This window comes from Pan troglodytes, chromosome 2, assembly GCF_028858775.2.
Source record: "Pan troglodytes isolate AG18354 chromosome 2, NHGRI_mPanTro3-v2.0_pri, whole genome shotgun sequence".
Lineage (NCBI taxonomy): Eukaryota > Metazoa > Chordata > Mammalia > Primates > Hominidae > Pan > Pan troglodytes.
The window spans coordinates 15,601,358-15,622,768 of NC_086015.1; the positions used below are offsets into that span (position 1 = coordinate 15,601,358).

At 44.2% G+C, this 21,411-nt stretch overlaps 1 protein-coding gene across 6 annotated transcripts in view; it reads right to left on the reverse strand.

Moving 5' to 3' along the window:
• The window catches only part of VGLL4 (vestigial like family member 4), a 165,912-nt gene that overhangs the window by 28,163 nt on the left and 116,338 nt on the right, over positions 1–21,411 (reverse strand). For all 6 annotated transcript variants that reach the window (XM_016940483.3, XM_016940481.4, XM_016940482.3 and 3 more), the window contains one exon: positions 18,052–18,241. In XM_016940483.3, coding sequence (XP_016795972.1) covers positions 18,052–18,241 — 190 coding nt within the window. The remainder of the gene's footprint in view (positions 1–18,051; positions 18,242–21,411) is intronic.

A 21,411-nucleotide genomic window follows, 5' to 3' on the forward strand; every position in this document is an offset into this window, starting at 1 on the left:
CAGGTGTTACACAATACATTTCAGTCCCTTCCAGAACATTTTACGAGGCTTTTCCATCAAATAAAAGATTTAATGATTTGGCCACATCCAAATTTTAAAAATCTATATTTCAAAAATACAGTAAATAATGCTGAAAAGCAAATAACATTACTTATTTTCCCCAACGCATTTGACAGAGCATCCTTAATATGAAGAGTTGTAACATATCAAGAGAAAGAAGATGAATACTCTAATTTACAAAAAAGACAAGGTGTAAACAACATCATGGTCACAGAAGAAGAAATGCAAACGGCCAATAAGGATATGAAAACATCATTTAAGTTCTCTAGTAGCAGAAAACAAACAAAAAAACACATAATAACAATGTTTCTCCCCGAGAAACTTGCAAATATTATATAAATGAATAAATGGTAGCAGTCACCTGTGGGAAGATGCCGAGAGAGAGACAGATGCATACAGCTGCTGGTGGGAACAGATCAGTAAACCATATAGAGTGAAGCTGGCAGAACACACCAACGAAAACAGACATGGAAGACCTCTGACCCAGAAATTCCACTTCTATAAAAGTGGGAATATATGAGATGGGAGGAAGGATGGAGATATTCGAAGTTCTGCAAATGACAGTAAAACAATGCAAACAACCCAAATATCTGTATTTGTTAAAAAGTTCTTTTGGTTACAAGCAACATAAAACAAACCTAGTTTAAGGAAAAAAGGGCAACTTACTGGAAAGATACTGTGATATTTCTTGGAAATGAAAAAATGCTGACCAACCAATCCTTGAAAAGAGAAAAAAAAAAAAAAAATGAGGTGGCCCCAGGGATCTGGGCTTCAGGAGGCGGAAGGCGCCCATGGTGGGTCCATGTGCAGCCTCTCACCAGAGCCTGCCTTCTGCCCTCTCCCAGCACCCAGGGATCCACCACCACCACCACTGGCTCCAAGTGTCACAACTTGGTGACCTTCCTAGGTCCTATGTACATATCATCTTCCAATCACTGCTCCATTAAGGAGTTATTAACATCAAGTCAAAATCCCAAGAACACTTTTTATTATACATCAAATATGCTGCTAAAAACTAGAACATGCCCCAACACACACTTAAATGCTACCAGTTTTCACAGTCAAGAGACTTCACTAGGCTGGACACAGTGGCTCATGCCTGTTATCCTAGCACTTTGGGAGGCCGAGGCGGGCAGATCACTTGAGGTCAGGAGTTCGACACCACCCTGGCCAACATGGTGAAACCCAGTCTATTAAAAATACAAAAATTAGCCTCATGTGGTGGCGCATGCCTGTAGTCCCAGCTACTTAGGAGGCTGAGGCAGAACTGCTTGAACCTAGGAGGCAGAGGTTGCAGTGCACCGAGATTGCGCCACTGCACTCCAGCCTGGGTGGCAGATTGAGATTCCATCTTAAAAAAAAAAAAAAAAAGAGAGAGAGAGGGAGAGAGACTTCAATGGAGCCTTGAATGAATTATTTATAAGTAAAAAATTGAGGGATCTCCCAAGAGAGAAATCTATTATGGTCTTGTTTCAGATTTGTAGGTTTAAGGAGAAAAAGGGACAGGGGAATGTTCCACCTCTGCCATGAATAAGATACTGGATTTTTTAAAAAAGTAAAACTGCTGGAATTGTTGGCTAGACAGAGATGAGCCTTTGGGGCAGGAAATCAAATTTTATGAAAAGGTGATTTATCTTAGAGCAGGCATGAGGTGTTTAATTTATTCCATGTATCTCGCCATCTTGCATTCCAAATCTTCTGCCTCCTCCAACAGCTCTCTTGCTTCCCTTGTCCCCTCTTTCTGAATGCACACTTCCCACCACAGAGGAACCACACATATCCTAAATCCCTCCTTTATCATATACAACGTCACCCCTCCCAGTGCTGATGGACAGGCGACCCCCTGCCGTTGGTCCCTGGGTGTTTCAAAGAGAGGCCCTGAGGAGCTGACACTCCAGAGCAGTCTCTGGGTCCCCTCTTCCCACGAAAGCCCCCAACCCTTCCCCCTGCAAAGTGGGACAACTCCTAGATTAAAGATTGCTAGAAAATACAATGACTAAGTGTAATGTGATTCATTACTGAATCTTGAATTAAAAAGAATGTAAAAGAATTTTTTAAAAAATCTTATAGTATAAAGGGCATTACTGAATATGAAAAGATGACGTGAGATCATATCATTGTCTGCACACATATGAAAGAAAGATAAAGCAAATATGGGCAAATGTTAACAACTGATGAATGCAGGGAAGGGTATGTGAGTGTTCACTGTGCTAGTCCTTCAGCGTTTCTGTAGGTCTGAACTTTCTCTAAAATAAAAAGTATCTATGGTGAGGAAACGGTGCAGGAAGGATAGAAAGAGGAGATTATCACCAAATTTGGCTGGAATATGTAGAATGATGTGATTTAAAAGCACAGGTAATATGGTATACACTGCCCTCCATATCCTCAAGTTCTGCATCCACAGATTCAACCGATCATGGATGGAAAATGGAGTCAGGCCTCTGATGGTACAGACTTTTTTCTTGCTATTATTCCCTAAACAATACAGTATAACAACCATTTCTATAGCATTTACATTGTATTAGGTATAAGTAATCTAGAGGTGACTTAAGTATACGAGAGGATTTGCATAGGTTATCTGCAAATATTATGCCATTTTACATGAGGAACTTGAGCATCCTTAGATTTCTGTATCCTCGAGGGTCTTGGAACCAATCTCCCAAGGATATCCAGGGACGGCTGTATATGACAATCGCTTTGTCGGGAGCCCTCAAATAATCTTCCCCAAGAGTTGGCACAGGGATACCAGGAGGAGCCTGCGTGATGGAGAGAGGCCTGACATGCATGAAAAGATGCCACTGGCAACAAATATGTTAGTTTCAAATATTAGCCTCAAAATGAAAGTCACAAGGGAAGTTGGAGAATCCAAACTGCTTGCCCTGAATTGCACGAGACCTGCTTCTCACACAGACAACAAACTCTGTGTAGCTTGCCGAAAGTCGAGAAATAATAGCAGGGATTTAAATAAATTATTTTGAAATTAAACCATGGCTAGTAGCCAAAGAGACTTTCAAGGCAAGGCCGAGGAGGCCGTCTTCTGAGTAATAATACTGGGAGAGGGAGTTTGGGAGCAGATCACAAAGTCCTTGATGGTCATCCTAAAGGAACTGTGTCTTATTTCACAGTCCAAAGGGGGCCAGAGCCACAATCCAGTGATAAACTCAGCAAAGTCCTCCAATGAGGTTCTAGAGGAATCCCTGCCGATGAAGGAGCTGCATGGCTCAGGCGCCTTTCAGCAATGCCTCCCCTACCAAGCGTAGCCATGGTAGACAGTCAGCTTCTAGGTGACATGGAGTGTCTGTGTTTCTATCACTGGACGTAACTTGCTCAAAAGCCAACGGCCTAAGACAAAATGATGTGGTGTCATTCAAAACCAACACACAGAGGATGACAGCTATTAGTGATACAAGCACAAAGCTGTCACACAAAAATAAAATAAACGCAACAACAAATCTACTAGAAAACAGCCGAAAAACACTTTGGCTTTGAGGACTTTTTGGAAAAATTTGAAAAATACCAGAACTGGTACATACTTGGGCCGAGATGTGTTTGCTTTTCTAGCAGAGTATGAGCAAATCTGCACTTTGGGTCAATTTCCACCCAAAAGAAATGTCTGGTCATCTCTCTGCCCTGTGAGACTCAACCCAAATGCACTGAATTCCTCACTTTCATATACCTCACTTTATGTTCACACTTGGACTGGAGCCAGATGCATAAGCAAGAAATACAGAGGAGTGAAAATCATTTCATCCACACAAGAAACCTGGGGGGCTTCTTACTGAGAGTCAACACCGGGATGAGATCACGTGCCGTGAAAGAAGCATCACGGGCAGGGCTGGTGCTACCGACTGAACTTCGCGCGTGTGTGCGTTTTCGTTTTCTGTTTTCAAGAGCTTAGCAGGGAAAGGAGAGCGGTGGGGCTCTGTTCTGGCACATGTGGAAGTAAACATCGAGGCTACAAGGGAGAAAATGGAAGTATACTAAGTGGTGCCACTCAGGGTTTATATGGGTTTAAAAGTGATTCTTAACATCTGTCCCAAAGGGAAGAGTGTTTCCACACAGCTCTCCTCGTGACTCCTTTTTCATTCATACATTTACTCAGCACCTAGTTGGTGTCAGGCACCGGGAGGGTATAGTGCTACAGACCTGAGCAAATTCAGCCCCTGGTCTGGTGGAACTTGTAGACCAGGGAAGGGGACAGACAGCTGGACACCCAATTGTAGCAGAGTGTCATCATTTTACACAAAGTAGTATTCACCTTGAAGCAGGAGGAAGTGCCACTTGCCAGAGGAGGTGGCTTTCAGAACCACACTGGAGGATGAAGTGAGTGTGTAGGCCCCCAGTTGGGCTGCAGCCCAGGGGGTCCTACAGGCAGACGCCCATGGAGATGGGCCTTGGCAGTGTCACCCTGTGGCGGACTGGGAGCCATGGAAGGATTCCAAGCAGAGATGAATACTTCAGAAACCACCTTCTGACACTCGAGCACCAGTAAGACCAGCCAGGAGGGCACTGCCGTGCAAACGGGGGGCTAAACTATAGCCCCAGCCAGGGCCTACTGGGAAGTTAGCAGGCTGATCCACAGGCAATGACAGGAGGAAGGAGGAGGCAACGTCCCAGACAAATGGAAAGAGAGTTGTATCAGTCATGAATAGGGGGACAGAAGGCAAGGAGTAGACTTGGTGAAATGCTGGAAGAACAACGGAGCAGCTGATGCCAATTCCAGTGAGGCGGTGCTGAATTTAGGGCACACATACAACACCCAGTGACAGGGTGGATCTGTGGGGTGTGAAGGCTTGGTCTAGGCTAGAGGTAAAGATGTGGGACTCAACCTATTGTGGCAAGTCCAGCCACGGGTTCATGTGTGACTTGGTTAGAAGGGTCTGTGCAGGCAGAATGCCAGAGCCCTGGAGAATACCAATAACAACGAGTCTCTGGAAGATCCTGAGGAGTGGCCACAGAGGTGGGAGGGGACCAAAGAAAGCCAGAAAAGGGCCACAGGAAGCAGGGGAGGAGAGCCCTTCAGGGAAGAGGAAATCAAATAAGACAAGGGACTGCACTCTTTCCTGAACCTGGCAACCAGTAGGTCACTCCTGAATGCAGGGAGAGGATTCAACGGAATTGTTGGTATGGATAACAGCACTGGACTAGGGAGTGGATATAAAAGAACAGGTGATCTCTCTAGAAATAGCTATGGAGGCGGGGAGAGGTAGGGATGGAAGATAAGCAGGCACAGGGTCAAAGGAGGACAGAACCTCAAGTTTCCTCAATTTCTATGGCCTCAGTGAATTTCTCTGAAAGCCCCAAGCATTAAAGATGGCACCCAGCAGCCCCAAGTCACGGAATTAAACACCATTTCATGTTCATACTTAAGCTTTACAGCACCAGAGCTTTGCAAGTCTGAAAGTTTGTGATAAGAGAATTTTGGAACCAAATAAAATGCTCCTTTTGTTAGGCAATATTTATGGGGCAAGTATGCTCCAAGGAATATTAAAAAAAGGTCTTATGAAAAGGGGATGAAGGATTCTGTCTTAGCGTGAGCTGCCATAACAAAATACTGTGGACTTCGTGACTTAAACAGACGTTTGTTTTCTCACAGTCCTGAAGGCTGGCAGCCTGAGATTCGGACGCCAGCATGGTTGGTGACTGGTGAGGGCGCTTTTCCCGGCCTAGAGACAGCCGCCTTCTTGCTGTGTCCTTATGTGGTGGGGAGAGAGCGAGCAAGATCGCTGTTTCTTCTTATAAGGGCACTAATCCTAACAGACCAGAGCCTGCCCTCATGACCTCATGAAACCCTCATCACCTCCCAAAGGCTTCATCTCTAAAGAGCATCACATCGGGGGTTGAGGCTTCAACACGTGAATTTTGAGGGGACACCACTCAGTCCATAACAGATTCAATGGCCAATTCCATTTGAGAAACTCGGCTAAACAGTGTTTCTGTGCATAAGACTTCTCAAAGCCTGAAAGGTGCTAACATGCAGGAGCAGACCTGGGAGACTGAGTTTGGGACCGCCGAACTTTGACCAGGGAACACTTCCGTTTCCCTTAGAGCATCTTGAGAGAAGAGTGTTTTGAGACAGTCTGAGCAGTGGCGAGGGGTGTCACTCCAGTTGTCGGATGCAGCTGAGGAAATGACTCCTAACAAGCTAGAAAACTCATAACCATCCCTAGTTGGGTTCAATGACATGGAAATTTAGGGATGCAGCAAGATTTCAGTTCTCAGATGTGCTTCTACATTGACCTGACATAATAGGAGTTGGTTTGTCCTTTCTACTTGGCCTTGACCCAGTTTCTGGAGCTTGTTTCTATGTAGATTCATTAGCTGCATTATTCTTAGGTCTCTTCAAGAAGAAAGGCAAGAGGTAGTATAAGAAGTTGGAGGAGAGGGCAGTAGCAACAGTTGCTTCCTTCTATTCTGCAGTATGTGTTGCCTCTGCTGGGGCTGGAAGGCTTGGATCCAGAACTCAGATCCCTTGTCTGGCACAGTTTCTAGCTACTGCCAGACCCAGAACATTACTGCAACATTAAGCCCTCTAATTATGCTTTGGAGACAATCTGTGAAGAAATTTCAAAATGAAGTGTGTGTGTGTGTGTGTGTGTGTGTGTGTGTGTTTTAACCCAGAGAAACAGCAAAATGGAGAGACAGCAAGACCTGCCATTTAAGTAAAAACTACACCAGATACAGAATGTGGAGCTTGTAAACCACCTTGCTATGTTCCAGCTGCCATGTGACACAGGCAAATAATTGCTTTATCAGCAAGAAATTAGAGGAAAATAAAAGAACCATCAATAGCCACACCTAGCCAAATTTGTTAGCATTTCTCTTCCCAGTCTTCAATCAAATCTATTAATGTAGATTTGGGACAGCACTTCATATACATTCAGGACAAACTGGTTTTGTGTCACAGTAGGAGGTCTATGAAGGTCACAGGCAATGTCGAGGTTAATCCTCTAGCTACGGATAAAAACAGCTGCTACATATGTGCCCACAGCAGAAGCATCTTCGCGAAGACAGCATTCCAAAAAGCACACTCAGAGGATCAGGAAAACAGCAGAATCCTGGGTTGTTTTGTTTCCTTACATTTTGAATACACTTGCATCATGTTAAAAGGTGACTCTGCACAGACCAATGCACATTCTGTCACATACCCCAAACGTCCTCTAATAGGCGTTCCTCTTTGAGAAAAAAGTCCTTTCAAGGTTTTCGTCCCACTTTTATAAACTTCACGGCACAGATCAGAACCACAGAGGCTAAAGCCTAAGTCCCCAGTGCAGCCTGGAACAGCCTTTGTTCTGCTTCTCTGACTCCTGTCCCCCCTTGGCATTTCTTCATTCTGTGTCGTCGTTTGGCCAGAAAAAATGCCAGCAGCAAGATGGGGAACTGCCTTCCCAGCTCTCTGCGAAGACTCTTAAGGCAGAAGCGAGGCCTGCTGGGAGAAGGCTGATGTCAGCTCTTAAGAGCACAGCTCCCTGCTCGGATAAGGAGGCCTTTGTTTTCAGCTCAACTGTGAAAATGAGAAAATGCCTCTAGCCTGACAAACAAGAAACCCACACAACACAGGTCAGGCCTGTGACCTTTACTTAAAGGTACCACACTCCCTTAGCAAAACACTTCCAGGGAATCTGCAGATGCAAGAGTGGCCCTCAGAGAAGAGCAGCTCTGCTTCCACCTCAGGAAGGCAGGTTACAACCCTGAAGCAAACCTCACAGAGAATCAGTTCCTAGGTGATGATACTCCCTAATGGGAATGGAAACACACACAACTGATACACGTGGGGCAAAGTGGAGGGGGGTGCTAAGAAAATTAAAAATCCCGATGTAACAACAATATTGCAGTTTCCACATTAGTAATTTAGGACAACTACATTTATGACCATAAAATATCCTCTTAAATCCCCAGAATGCCTTTGGGAATACTTGTAAGATAGAGTATGAAAGTAAAGAATATAGAATTTCAGCACTGACCCTACCAAGTTTAGACTATGCCAAGGAGGCGTGGCAGAAAGAAAGAGCAGATAGTTTGAAGAATTCCATTCCATAGGCTTTGATTTATGAAATCTAGAGGGGAAAAAAAGACATGTCTTCAAATACTTAAAGCAAATTATAAAATGCTCCAGTTTGAATCTTTTAGGCTAAGGTTACTATTGGCTTGGGCCACTAACTTAAAATTGGGCCACAGATTTTAAACAAGAATTAAAACAATCTAAAAAGCAGCTTCCCAAGCATAAAGAAAACCCTTGTTTGTTCCTGTGGGATTCTCACCTGTACAAAGACTCATTTCAGGCCTCTTGGGGGCAGCTGGACAGCACTCCCCCTTCCACAATCCCTGAGGGAACCCTGGTGAGGCTGTGGGGATCTGGAGTGTGCCGAACTACTAACGTCCCGGGGCCTCCACCCCTTTACTTCCCTCCATCCTCCTTTGTGTGTGCTAAAATGAACAGTCCCCACCTCCCAAATATCCTCAGTAGTGTGTGGTTTGAGAGTGCTTAGGCTGCATCGTCCCAAACTATCAGGCATTAGGGTCCAGTATCGAATGATTCATCGCAGTTGGATATGTGTGCTATTAACATAAATATCCCATGGTGGCTGAGAGCACTGGCTCTAGGATCACACAGCCTGAGTTTTGAATCCTGGCTCTGGTACTTACCAGAGTGTGTGACCCTGAACAAGTTACAGAACTCTCAGTGTTACCATCTGTAAAGGAGGGATAACGATAGTCTCCGCCTCATAGAACTGTGAGGATAAAACGATCGTGCCCATGAAGTACGCAGCACAGTGCCAGCGCACAAGGGCTCACGAGTTGCTGTTATTAACAAGCCCTGAAGAAAAGCCCTCCCAATTCTCTGGATGCTGAGAATCAGGACCTATCATCATTCTCCATGATGAAAAGTTTACCTCTCTCTAAAGCTTATGTAGACATGAACACAATAACTTGTTTTGCCTATAAATACACATTACTGTTTACAACATCCCAGTTGCTAGCAGGGTCAAGGGACTAAAATAACCTCAGCTTTTCAATTTCCTCTGGGTTCAGTTTTAACCTGAAATGAGGAATTGCTTCCTTCACTCTCATGGAATTTGTGAAATAGTCTCTTGGTAACTGGTCCATATACATCCAAACTAAAGGCTCTAAAGACATAGAAGCAACAGCTGCCAAAGAGGGTATGATCATGTTGCCAAAGATTTTACGTCCAGATACCAAAAACTACAGATACTGCAGAACATTTGAGGTCTCATATATATAATCAACTCTTCTGCAAAAAATAAAGAAAATCCAGGGAAAACCCCCAATCCCATTTTAGCCAATCATCAATTTCTTCTTCTTACTGAGTTCCTATTATATGCCCAGCACCTGATTTCAAAGGCTTCCTCCAACCTTTTGTTAAGCTGAATGAATTCGTGGTTTTGAGTTTGTTTTTCCCTCTTTTTCTATCCACCCCTATGGTGAGAAAAGTGAAGTGACAGGGCCAGGAAAAAACAAAACAAAACAAAACACCAGATGAACAATGAAGGATGAAAGGACAATGCAAGCAAAGGAAGAGGGAGGGAAGAGGAGGAAGAGGAGCTGCAACAGGAACCGGAGAGCCCAAGCCTGGAATACACACTCAAGGGCACACCAGAATCGGGACATCGGACTCCAGCAAACACTTCAAAGGAAGCGGCATAGAAGCAAAGACAACAAGGGGCCCATCTCACACCAGGACGGTGTTTCAAAGGCCCCCCCATCAGCGAGGGGAGGCTGCGTTTTCTTTCACTGGGCCCTTCCTCGTTCATTATGGGTTGCTCAGTGGGTCTGTGGCAAACACAGCTGGATGGAGCACAAGGCTAGTGACCATGGCTTTGATCCCAGTGTGAGCCTAGGGGCTCTGCCCTATTCTGTGGCCGGGGGCAAATACACTGTAAATATATACTGCTGATCACAGAGAGGATGCCTGCTCCAACGGGAACGTGGGCTCAAACAGCACTTCCCCTAGAGACAGGGTCCAATTCAAGTCAACATAAAATTATTTAGCACCTAACACATGCCAGACATTGGACTGGTCAAGTGTCATCTTAAACACATGATGCGCACCTCTAAAGCTGCATGTAATTCCCCAGGTGGGATGTAGCTACGGCATCATCAAATGATCACTGGTGTTGGTGTCACACACAGCAGGGTTAATCCCAGCTGCCAACAACTTAGACACATCATCCTCTCACAACCTCAATTTTTGCTTTTATAAAATCAATCTGATATAGACAAAAAGACAGAGATAGACAGATAGATGTAGAAATGTGCTTACCTAGTTTAAAGGGTCACAATTATTGTGAGGGTTAAATGAGATAATATATTTCAAGTGTCCAACACACGGCCAGTCCGAAGTAAGCACTCAATAAATGTTCCCTTCCTCACAGGTGACACATCCCACTCTAAGTCTACACACACACAGGTGACAACCTCTTCATTTCAGCACCGAGCCCTCTCAAGGTTCTACCCACGAAGCAGCCTAGAATGACTCTCACAACCGATATGAATTTACCATACTGTTACAATGCACCCATTGTTTGCCTTCAAGAGTTTTAATTCTATTACAAATACACAAGATATTAAAATGCACAAGGTCATCCACTGCAGCATTGTTAGTATTGTAAAGCACCTGAAATTCCCAAAATGTCCAAACACAGGGGACTGGTTGGATGAGCTTTGATGCATGCAGGTAATGGAGTGCCACGCAGCTGAAATCCAGAGTGAGGAGCTGGTAGGAAAAGATTTCCATGATGTGTCATTGAAAAACACGAAGGCGGCCAGGCACGGTGGCTCACGCCTGTAATCCCAGCACTTTGGGAGGCCAAGGTGGGCGGATCACCTGAGATCGGGAGTTCGAGACCAGCCTGACCAACATGGAGAAACCCCATCTCTACTAAAAATACAAAATTAGCCGGGCATGGTGGCGCATGCCTATAATCCTAGCTACTCGGGAGGCTGAGGCAGGAGAATCGCTGGAACCCAGGAGGTGGAGGTTGTGGTGAGCCGAGATTGCCTCATTGCACTCCAGCCTGGGCAACAAGAGTGAAACTCCATCTCAAACAAACAAACAAACAAAATAAGAAAACACCAAGGCTAAAGTGAGTACACACAGTAGGCTATCGCACATGTAAGAAAGAAGGGGAAATGCAGAGAAATGCAAATCAAAACCACAATGAGATACCATCTCACACCAGTTAGAATGGCAATCATGAAAAAGTCAGGAAACAACAGGTGCTGGAGAGGATGTGGAGAAATAGGAACACTTTTACACTGTTGGTGGGACTGTAAACTAGTTCAACCATTGTGCAAGTCAGTGTGGCGATTCCTCAGGGATCTAGAACTAGAAATACCATTTGATCCAGCCATCCCATTACTGGGTATATACCCAAAGGACTATAAATCATGCTACTATAAAGACACATGCACACGTATGTTTATTGCGGCACTATTCACAATAGCAAAGACTTGGAACCAACCCAAATGTCCAACAACGATAGACTAGATTAAGAAAATGTGGCACGTGTACACCATGGAATACTATGCAGCCATAAAAAATGATGAGTTTATGTCCTTTGTAGGGACATGGATGAAATTGGAAATCATCATTCTCAGTAAACTATCACAAGGACAAAAAACCAAATACCACATGTTTTCACTCATAGGTGGGAATTGAACAATGAGAACACATGGACACAGGAAGGGGAACATCACACTCTGGGGACTGTTGTGGTGTGGGGGGAGGGGGGAGGGATAGCATTAGGAGATATACCTAATGTAAATGATGAGTTAATGGGTGCAGCACACCAGCATGGCACATGTATACATATGTAACTAACCTGCACATTGTGCACATGTACCCTAAAACTTAAAGTATAATAATAATAAAATAAGATAAAAGAAAGAAGGGGAAATGATAAAACATTCATGTATTTGCTTGATTTACCAAAACAGAAACACAAGAAGGATGCTTTGCTTCCAGGGAAGGGAGTAAAAGGCGTGAACAAGACAGGGTAGGGAGTAACATTAAAAGCATACTTTTTAGTACAGTTTTAACTTTGGGGAGCATGTTCATATCTTACATACTCAAAAAATAAAATTTGAAAGGATGGAAAAAGCCTAAAACAATGCAAACAGAAATGAATGAACCTAACAATATATTTCAAATAATACAACAATACTGAGGAGAAAAGGGAAAGTAACTCTTCAAATTCATCCTGTGACTATTATACCCTCAGCATGGGAGAAGGAAAAACCATAAACAAATCCTGAACTCTTTTTAGTTTGTTTTTCAAAGTGGCATTGGCACCGTGCTTCTGAAACTACCTGACGTGCACTGCAGGAGTGGACCATGAGTACATGTGTGGATGTAGTTCTTCTTACTGGTGAACCAGGGAGATACAGTATGGAACGGGGAGGGCGAGGAGGAGCTCGGGAGAGTTGGGTTAGCCCTGGAGCATCGCCAGGAACTCATTATCTCCTAGCTCTTTCCATGGAAAGGATCTAGAAACAGTGCTGTTCAACAGAACTTCTTGTGATGATAGAAATGTTCTGTATCTGTGCTGTCCGATATGGTAGCGAACGGCCACATGTGGCTACTAAGCTTGAAATGTGACTCCTGCAGCTGAGGAACTAGATTTTTAATTTTAATTTAAAATCAACACCTGTGGCTGGTGTCTGCTGTACTATTAGACAAATCAAGTCTAGAAGCAATGTGATCACAGTAACAATAAGTTACCATGAAAAACTATGTAATCCATAGTAACAAGAACACCTAGCACCTGGATCTGGGCTTCTAAATCCTATTCCCCACTAAAAGGATCTGGAGTCCCCTGGAAAAACGGCTAATTCCATGGCTGGAGCAGGTAGGCTACAAGATGAGCCTAGAACAACTTGTAGGCCAGAAAATAAGAAAGTGCTCAAAAACCACAACGAAATAATGGAGGTTATGACAAGGACATAGGACCAGTGGACAGGGTTCTTGTTTGTCAACTCTGGGACAGCTACAATTCATTCAGTAAGACAGGAACCCCGGAGTCCACAGGGATAACAAGTAGATAAATAGGCAGGCAGGCAGGAGAAAGGGGAAGAGCTCTTTCTTACCAGATTGCACTTGAATATCAAGGGCCATTAAAAAAAAAAACTTACTGATTTTTCCACAAGATGAATCCCACTCCACCTCTTCCCATCCTTTAATCCACTCTTTCCAAACACAGAGTACTTTTCAACTTCCAAACAGACATTCATCTTCTTAAGACTTTTCTTAAGAAATAAACAGAAATAATGTATTTCTCAGGGTCACCGTATTGGAACCAACCCAACAGTCTCATAGATAGGTTAATGGATAAACGCAGAAATTGACCTTTCTAGTCTTAAAACTTAAAACTTACATTTGTTTTATCTGAGGTCTTTAAGAAAAGACCTTCAGTCCTCTCAAAAACAAAAAAAAAGTGTCAAAGAACTGAAGCCCACCAGGTAACTACATCCAGACAAAGAGATGTGGGACCGTCCTTCATCATGATTGTGTCCTTGCTCCTCCCAAGTTCCTATTTGTTAAATCTTGTTTCATTTTTTCCCTGCTATATAAACCCCAGCTTTAGTCCATCAGGGAGATGGATTTGCCCCGTCTCCTGGACTGTAGCACCCAATGAAAGCCTTCTTCCTTGGCAATACTCCTCATCCCAGTCACTGGCTTTCTGTGTGGTGAGCAGCAGGACCTAGACCAAACCCCTGGTGGTTCGGTAACAATATCAACAAAAAAATTAATAATGAGTTCAAATACGCCAGGTCCTAAGAGGCTGGAATAAAATCCCAGGAATTCTAATTTTCAAAATTCTGAAGAAATCACTAAGGAAACCTCTCTTTTTTTCCCCTTCCCCTAAATCAAACTGGATAGAACTCAGTCTTACTCTCTGTTGCCTCTTTTTTTTTTATAAGACATCATCTCGCTCTGTTGCCCAGGCTAGTGCAACGGCATGATCTCGGCTCACTGCAACCTCTGCCACCTGGATTCAAGCAATTCTCCTGTCACAGCCTCCTGAGTAGCTGGGACTACAGGCGCACACCACCACACCCAGCTAATTTTTTTTGTATTTTTAGTACAGACAGGGTTTTACCATACTGATCAGTCTGGTCTCAAACTCCTGACCTCATGTGATCCGCCCACTCTGGCCTCCCAAAGTGCTAGGATTACAGGCACGAGCCACCTCGCCCGGCCTCTGTCCCTTCTTACTCTGGCTCAAAGCCACCTGATCTCTCCATCTTTCCACTAGAAAATGTCTCCATATGATGCTTATAATAAAATGCAGCCAAACCGTGCACCTTTCAGGCCTTGTTAGCTAGCTACCGAAACTATTTTTTCTTTCTTCCTCTCTCTCTCCCTTCCTTCCTTTTTTAGAGGCAGGGTCTCCCTTTTGTACCCTGGCTGGAGTGCAGTGGTGTGATCACACCTCACTGCAGTCTTAAACTCCTGGGCTAAAGCTATCCTCCCACCTCAGCCTCCCAAGTAGCTGGGAGCAAAGGAGCACTCCACCAGGCCAAGCTAATTTTCAAAATTTTTTGTAGAGATGGGGGTCTTGCTATATTGCCCAGGCTGGTCTCAAACTCCTAGGCTCAAGCAATCTGCCTGCCTCACCCTCCTAAAGTGCTGGAATTACAGGCATGAGCTAGCACACCCAGCCAAAACTCTTTTCCAATAACACTACTTTCCCCAGAATTATTGTGATTGCTTTAGTGATAAAATACATCACATTTTCATTACATGTTATTAACAAACTCTAAGAAGATAAAGCACAAAAACCATTTTGTAATCTCCTTAAAGAGATACACTAGGCTATTCCTTTTCAAATAATTATGAATCTGTCATTTATTGCAGATAACTTCTTAGGCATTAAATATAAAGGAGGGAGCATGCTATAGCCCAAATAGGAAACATTTCATCAAACAGCAGCACTAAATACCCTACAACACGAAGAAGTAAGACAGGCAGCATCTTTCCAATCTGCCTGTGAAATCTGTCATTAGGCTCTTAGAAAACACAGTACAAACAATGGTAATGTTACTAAAATAACTATCACACAGTAAACAAGTAACACTCAGAAGGACCTAACCACACGCCGATCGCCTTTCCTCCTTACACTGTACACTTAAAAACGGTTAAGAAAATATATTTTATAATATATATATTTTTTACCACAATAAAAGAAAAATGAGCGGGGAGTCACCTGGCTGGTGTAAGGGAGTCTGAGAGAGGAGGTTACTCCTGTTTCTATTTTCCTAAAACTTTGCATAATAATGTCAATTGTGATTTGCACATAAAATTTGGCGATTCTATTATTTACACTTAAAATTATTTATAGTGTCATCCAGACCCGTACCTCAAAGTCTTATTTGTAGCCACCAAGAGAGCTACAAAATTATTTTTTCTTTTTTTTTTTTGAGACGGAGTCTCGCTGTGTCGCCCAGGCTGGAGTGCAGTGGCGCGATCTTGGCTCACTCCAAGTTCCGCCTCCCAGGTTCACGCCATTCTCCTGCCTCAGCTTCCCGAGCAGCTGGGACTACAGGCGCCTGCCACCACACCCGGCTAATTTTTTGTATTTTTCGTAGAGACGGGGTTTCACCGTGTTAGCCAGGATGGTCTTGATCTGCTGACCTCGTGATCTGCCCGCCTCAGCCTCCCAAAGTGCTGGGATTACAGGCGTGAGCCACCGCGCCCAGCCTTCCTTTTTTTTTTTAAGACAGAGTCTCAGCTGGCTCACTGCAACCTCTGCCTCCAAGGTTCAAGCGATTCTCATGCCTCAGCCTCCCGAGTAGCTGGGATGACAGGCATGTACCACCACACCCAGCTAGTTTTTTGTAATTTTAGTAGAGACAGGGTTTTGCCATGTTGCCTAGGCTGGTCTCGAACTCCTGGCCTCAGGTGATCCACCCACCTTGGCCTCCCAAAGTGCTAGGATTACAGGTGTGTGAGCCACTGCGCCTAGCCACAAAATTATTTTCTGAACATTTTAATATTCTAATAATAATATTAACAATGACTAAAGCTGAGTACTTACTATCTGCCAGGCACCATTCTTAAGTCCTTACAATAATCCTATGAGGAAGGAATTAATATTATCTGTGATGAAAGATAAAGAAAGTGGGAATTGAACCCAGGCATTTTGATTAAAAGGCACATACTATCAAACATTAAATCCACCATATATACATACGTATATATTCTTATTCTCTATCATCATAACCACTATCTGAACAATGGAATAAAAATAACAGCCCCCATCAACTAAGTGCTATACCATGCCAAGCTCTTTGCATATTTTAACTCTAGTCCTCTTAATAGCTCTATACATTAACTATTATCATTGTCATTGTCATTGTCCAATGACAAGGATATCACTGTCAAGGATACTGGGCCCAGCTAAATTAAGTGACTTGTCCAAAGCCTCACAGCTGTTGTGTGGCAGAATCAGGATTTAAATTAAGGCATGTTTGTCTGCAGGCTGCCTTCCCCTTTCTTATTTACGAAATGAAAAAAAAAAAAAAGACCAAATGCTCTTATTTGGGTGGGAAAAGCGGATGGGAAAGTATAAGAAATTCGTGGGAATAAAAGAATGAACTGCAAGAGCTGAGCACCCAGGAGTTAAGCTAGCCCTGCCTGCGGAGTGCACTGTTTGCAGGGCCTTCCTGCTGGATTCCTGATGGTAGCAAATTCCAGGGCTCCAGACTGCAGGCTCAGCCTCTGACTAACACTGCAGTGATTTATTTGAGGATAAATACCTCTGTCAGTGTCTTATGACTGAACACAACAGTCCAAGCTGACTGGAACGAGCGGAATGCGAGGACGCTGGAGCTGAGGCAGCAGAGGCGGGAGCTGGGCCACCTCTCTGCGGAAGCTCTGCCTCCAAGGAGGAGCCCTCCCTGCTCTACCTTCCTGTGGGGAGACAGCAGTGCCCTCAGGAATTGGAGCATCTTGAATAATGAGGAAACACTGACTCCCGCTAGAGTGAGCGCTTGGGAAGGGGAAGGAGGAGGACCTCTGTACCTGCACACACAAAGCTACTCCCTCCAATACTCAGTGCAGCCTTGCCAGGATTGGCAAGATAACTCCAGGAACACCAACCGCCCTCACCACTGTACCCGTAGGCTCTCTGGGCAGCTGGTGGGGCGTCTCCAAGTCCTGAAAACTGGGGAGAAGCCTCTCCCTCTGCGAGGAGGGTGTGTGCCGAGAGGAGAGTGCAAAGGGGAGAAGCCGGGTGCACGGAAGCGGGAGGCTTTTCCAGTGGAAACATGGTGACGTTGCACAGATTCAGGGATCTGTGGTTTCAGCCCGTGTTTCACAAATAACAGAACTGAGGCCCAAAGAGTTGAAGCAATTCGTGTCAAGAAGGTAGACAGTGTCAGTGGCAGATCAAGGACTGGCTGGATGTGGTGAGTGGCACCTTGTCATGAGCATAGGAAGCTGGTTTCCCTTTATGGGAAGGTCCCAAGTTTGTACCAGGGGCACATGAGGTGGGATGAACACTTCTTCGTGTGTACAATCCTAGACTCCTGAGTAAGAACTTTACAGATGTCTGCTTGGTCAAAAAGGTGCTGAGCTTCCCTTCTATTTGTCTGGTGCACAGTGACATTCACTAAATGTTGATTCTCCTAAAAATAATCAATATCTATGGGCAAAAAAAAGCGAAGCTTAGCAGATGACTACTCGACTGCTCGCAGAAGCTCTAAGGGGACATTAACTTCTATGGAGTTTAACATGCGGAAGGTCCTACAAGTAGGCTGGAGGGAAGCCAGACTTCCACCTCACCGCGAGTTATCAAAATGAGTTTACTACCTTCTTTTTGGCAGATGAATACTATTTTTCTTTTGTAAATAATATCCTTTTCAAATAAAGTATGCAAATGATAACATCAGAATTAGCACAAAGTTGCAAAACAAATAGGGCCCCAGCACGGAGCACCCTTAAGCCAAAATAAGAACAGAGGAACTCACAGATGGGGGTTGAAGATGCGACTCATCTTGGAGACGTGGTCGTTGTCACAGTCTAGGTCCTCGTCACCTGGCTCCATGCTGAACTTCCTCTTGCTGGGGCTGATTGGGGGAGGGCCGGTGCGGTGACTGCTGAGGGCAGAGGCCACCGGCAGGGTCTGCATTCTGGGTTCTCCCCTGAGAGCAGCTTCACCTACGCAGAGAGAGATGATGTAGTCACTAAGCAGGAGAAAGGCCCCCATCTCAGTCCCCCAGGCTCCCCGCCTGCCCAGCCAGCCCCTTGCAAAACTACTCCCAGTGGAAAGTTTTTGGCAATGGGACGGGGCCGCCTGCCATCCTCTGAACATGGTTTGAGTGTGGTTAGCTGCCAACCATGAGACATTTTACATCAACGTGGTTTTCTAGCACAGTCACTCTTTAGGGGAGAGTTTAAAATAAAAAGTTGCAATAAAATAGCAGGGGGGAGGCAAAAAGCATTTGCTGTAAACAATTTCAAAAGTTAGTTTAAAACACCAAAGGTCTTTTCACGTGTGGGTATTCCACTCGATACAGATAGGAGAATGACCTCACTGCATTCATGAAACCACTATGCCCAACTCACTTTTCCTGCTTGTTCTGTTTTTTTTTTTTCTAATATAGTCTTGGTATTTAATTTCTTTTAAAAGAATGAGGAAAGTGTGTGGGCTAACAGTTCACACATTTGTACCGAAAGTTAAAAGAAATATAAATACATCGTTTAATGGGAAATTAATGTTTAATTCTTACAGTACACTAAAAATTGCACATTAAAATATTATCAGCACAAAGCTTTGGCATATAACTTATCGCAAGCATAATACATGGGTAGGTGCAGTTCTGAAACATGTTTCGAAATTAGGCAATCAAATTAGGGTCCACATTTCCATTTGATTTGACATCTTGGCGTTTTTCATTATTATCTTAAAAGGTTTTGTACTAGGCAATCACTTTGTGCCTCGCTGTGAATTAAAATAAGCATAGCCTTTCATAGTAATAAAGCTTGTGTACCTTCTAAACTTTATAAAGACGAATGATTACTTTAAGAGAAAACTTCAAACTTTCTAAGTCACATGGGGGGAGCACCTAAATTTTTCACAAATAATAACCCTTTTGTTGTGCTGAACATTTTGGTCTCTCGGACCTGACCAGTTTTCTTTCCATTTGGTCACAATTTGAGAGTAATACGAGGATAAAGTCAACTTCATCTGAGGCCTTGTGGTACCTAAGAAAAGGAATCTTTGTTTGCCACCACTAATTTTCATATCATCACAGATGTGTGGACAGTGTTAACAGTCATTTACTTCATACACATATGACAAATATGATTTTGTTGGAGAAAGGAGTGAGGAAAAACCCTCTGAATATTTACCAGGAAAAATAAAAACTTGGCCAATTTACTCAGCAAGATATAAACTAGCAAATATACAGTGACCCATAATACACCTCCAGCCAGGATTTCTTTTAAGGATTCTGGCCCCAAAGCAAACTGGAACTTTCCATTTTAAATGAGATACCCAAAACACAGGCCTCACGCTGGCCTGCCACACTCAGAAATTCAGTATGATCTTGGTTGGCCTATACTCCCTATTTAGTAATTTTCATTTTAAAAAACAAAAAAAGCAGTGCTCATCTTTATACCTTCATAAATTAGAAAAATATCCTTTCTAATTATCTCCGTTATTTGTGCTACTTCCTCCTCCACAAAGAGAGAAGAGGGTGTTTCCAAGGGAAAGCTTCGGAAGCCCAAGCCCAGCTAACTTTCTGGGAAGCCCTGATGATACCCCCAGGAAAGCAGCAACTGCAAATCAAACCTCATCAAAATGGCACCAGCTGACCCTCCTCTCCACCCAGGGTTTCTCAACACTCCTGGCAGGATGCGAGGGGATGAGGAGTCCTCGGGCTTGGACCCCCGAACTGTGGTCATCATTTCATCAGATGCCAGCTGTGTAGCAACAAGAGTTGCTATGGAAAACAACCACTACAGCAACAGACTGAAATCACTCCAAAAAAGGAGCCGTCACTCATTCCACCAGCATACACTGTGACGCGGAAAGCAAAACGCTTGGGTTAAGAACAACATTCCCACTCCCCTCCCCAGTTTCCATCCTAGTAAAAATTCTCGTGCTTGTTTGCATTTTTAAGTTCATCCAACGGATGCAGTGCTTATCTTTAAGACTGAATCACTGATGTCTAACATGGAAAAAAATTCCACAAGAATCCTCAGAAAACACTGGAGATTTCTAACCCACGGGTGGGGGTGGGACCGGGGCTGGGGCTACAGGCCCCATGAAGGCACTCCAGGTGTCCTTCACCAGGGACTGTGACAGACGCCTCCTCCAGGTCCCCGGGAGACGGTGGTAAATGCGTGCTGTAGTACTTCAGCATCTCAGCTTGCCGGCGCCGGAAGGAGCCCAGGAAGCACGGTTTGCCTCATTTGATGGATGACGAAGCTGTGCCCCAAAACATAGCGTGACTTACCCAAGATCCTCCAGTTAACAGGTTAGCTGGAGGCAAGAACCCATGGCCTCTGCAATCAGACAACGCCTCATCCTAAGACTGTGCAGCCTCACACAAGGCTTACAGCAAAGGAAAAGAATCCGCACATAAGGTCAGGGACAGGTCCGTTCAGTTATGTGCCTTTATGCATCTTTGGGGCCCCTCCCTAGATGGCCCTAACCCAACACTTGTATCTTAGACAAGAGTGGTAACTGTTGTATGTGTGGTGGGGTTAAAATTATTTTAGTAAAACTGAAGCAAACATTTGGTCTGGGAGATAAGACACTTGCATTGCAATCTTGACTCTTCCTTTATTTAGGATGGGGTGAATTTGGGCACGTGCTTCCCCTCTCTGGGCCTCCCTCCATACAACAAGGGGCTGGACTAGCTAATGTGTCATGTTCTTTCCAGCTCTTAGAATTACTGATGCAATTCTATGATCAACAAGTGACCAACCAACTAACCAACATTTACAAAGAAATTGTTACTTGTGTAATGGTGAACTAAGACAGCAAAACTCAAGGTATGTACCTCAGATGTTATTCATCGAAAAAAACAAGGGTGACCCTGGGGTCAAATAAATTTGGAAACCGTGAGATTGAACAACTTTTACAGGAGTTTAACTACAGGCCTTTCTGTCTTCTAATGCATCTCAGTCTCTGAGATGGAAACCCAGCAGGGCTGCTTTCCATCCCCCGCCACGCCCCCGCCCACCCCCAATCCTACACAGCTCTGTGAATTCCATCTTCCAAAGCGCCCCCACGCCCCCCCCCACCCCCAATCCTACACAGCTCTGTGAATTCCATCTTCCAAAGCGCCATTCTCAGCATGTTGGCCCATCCTCACCCC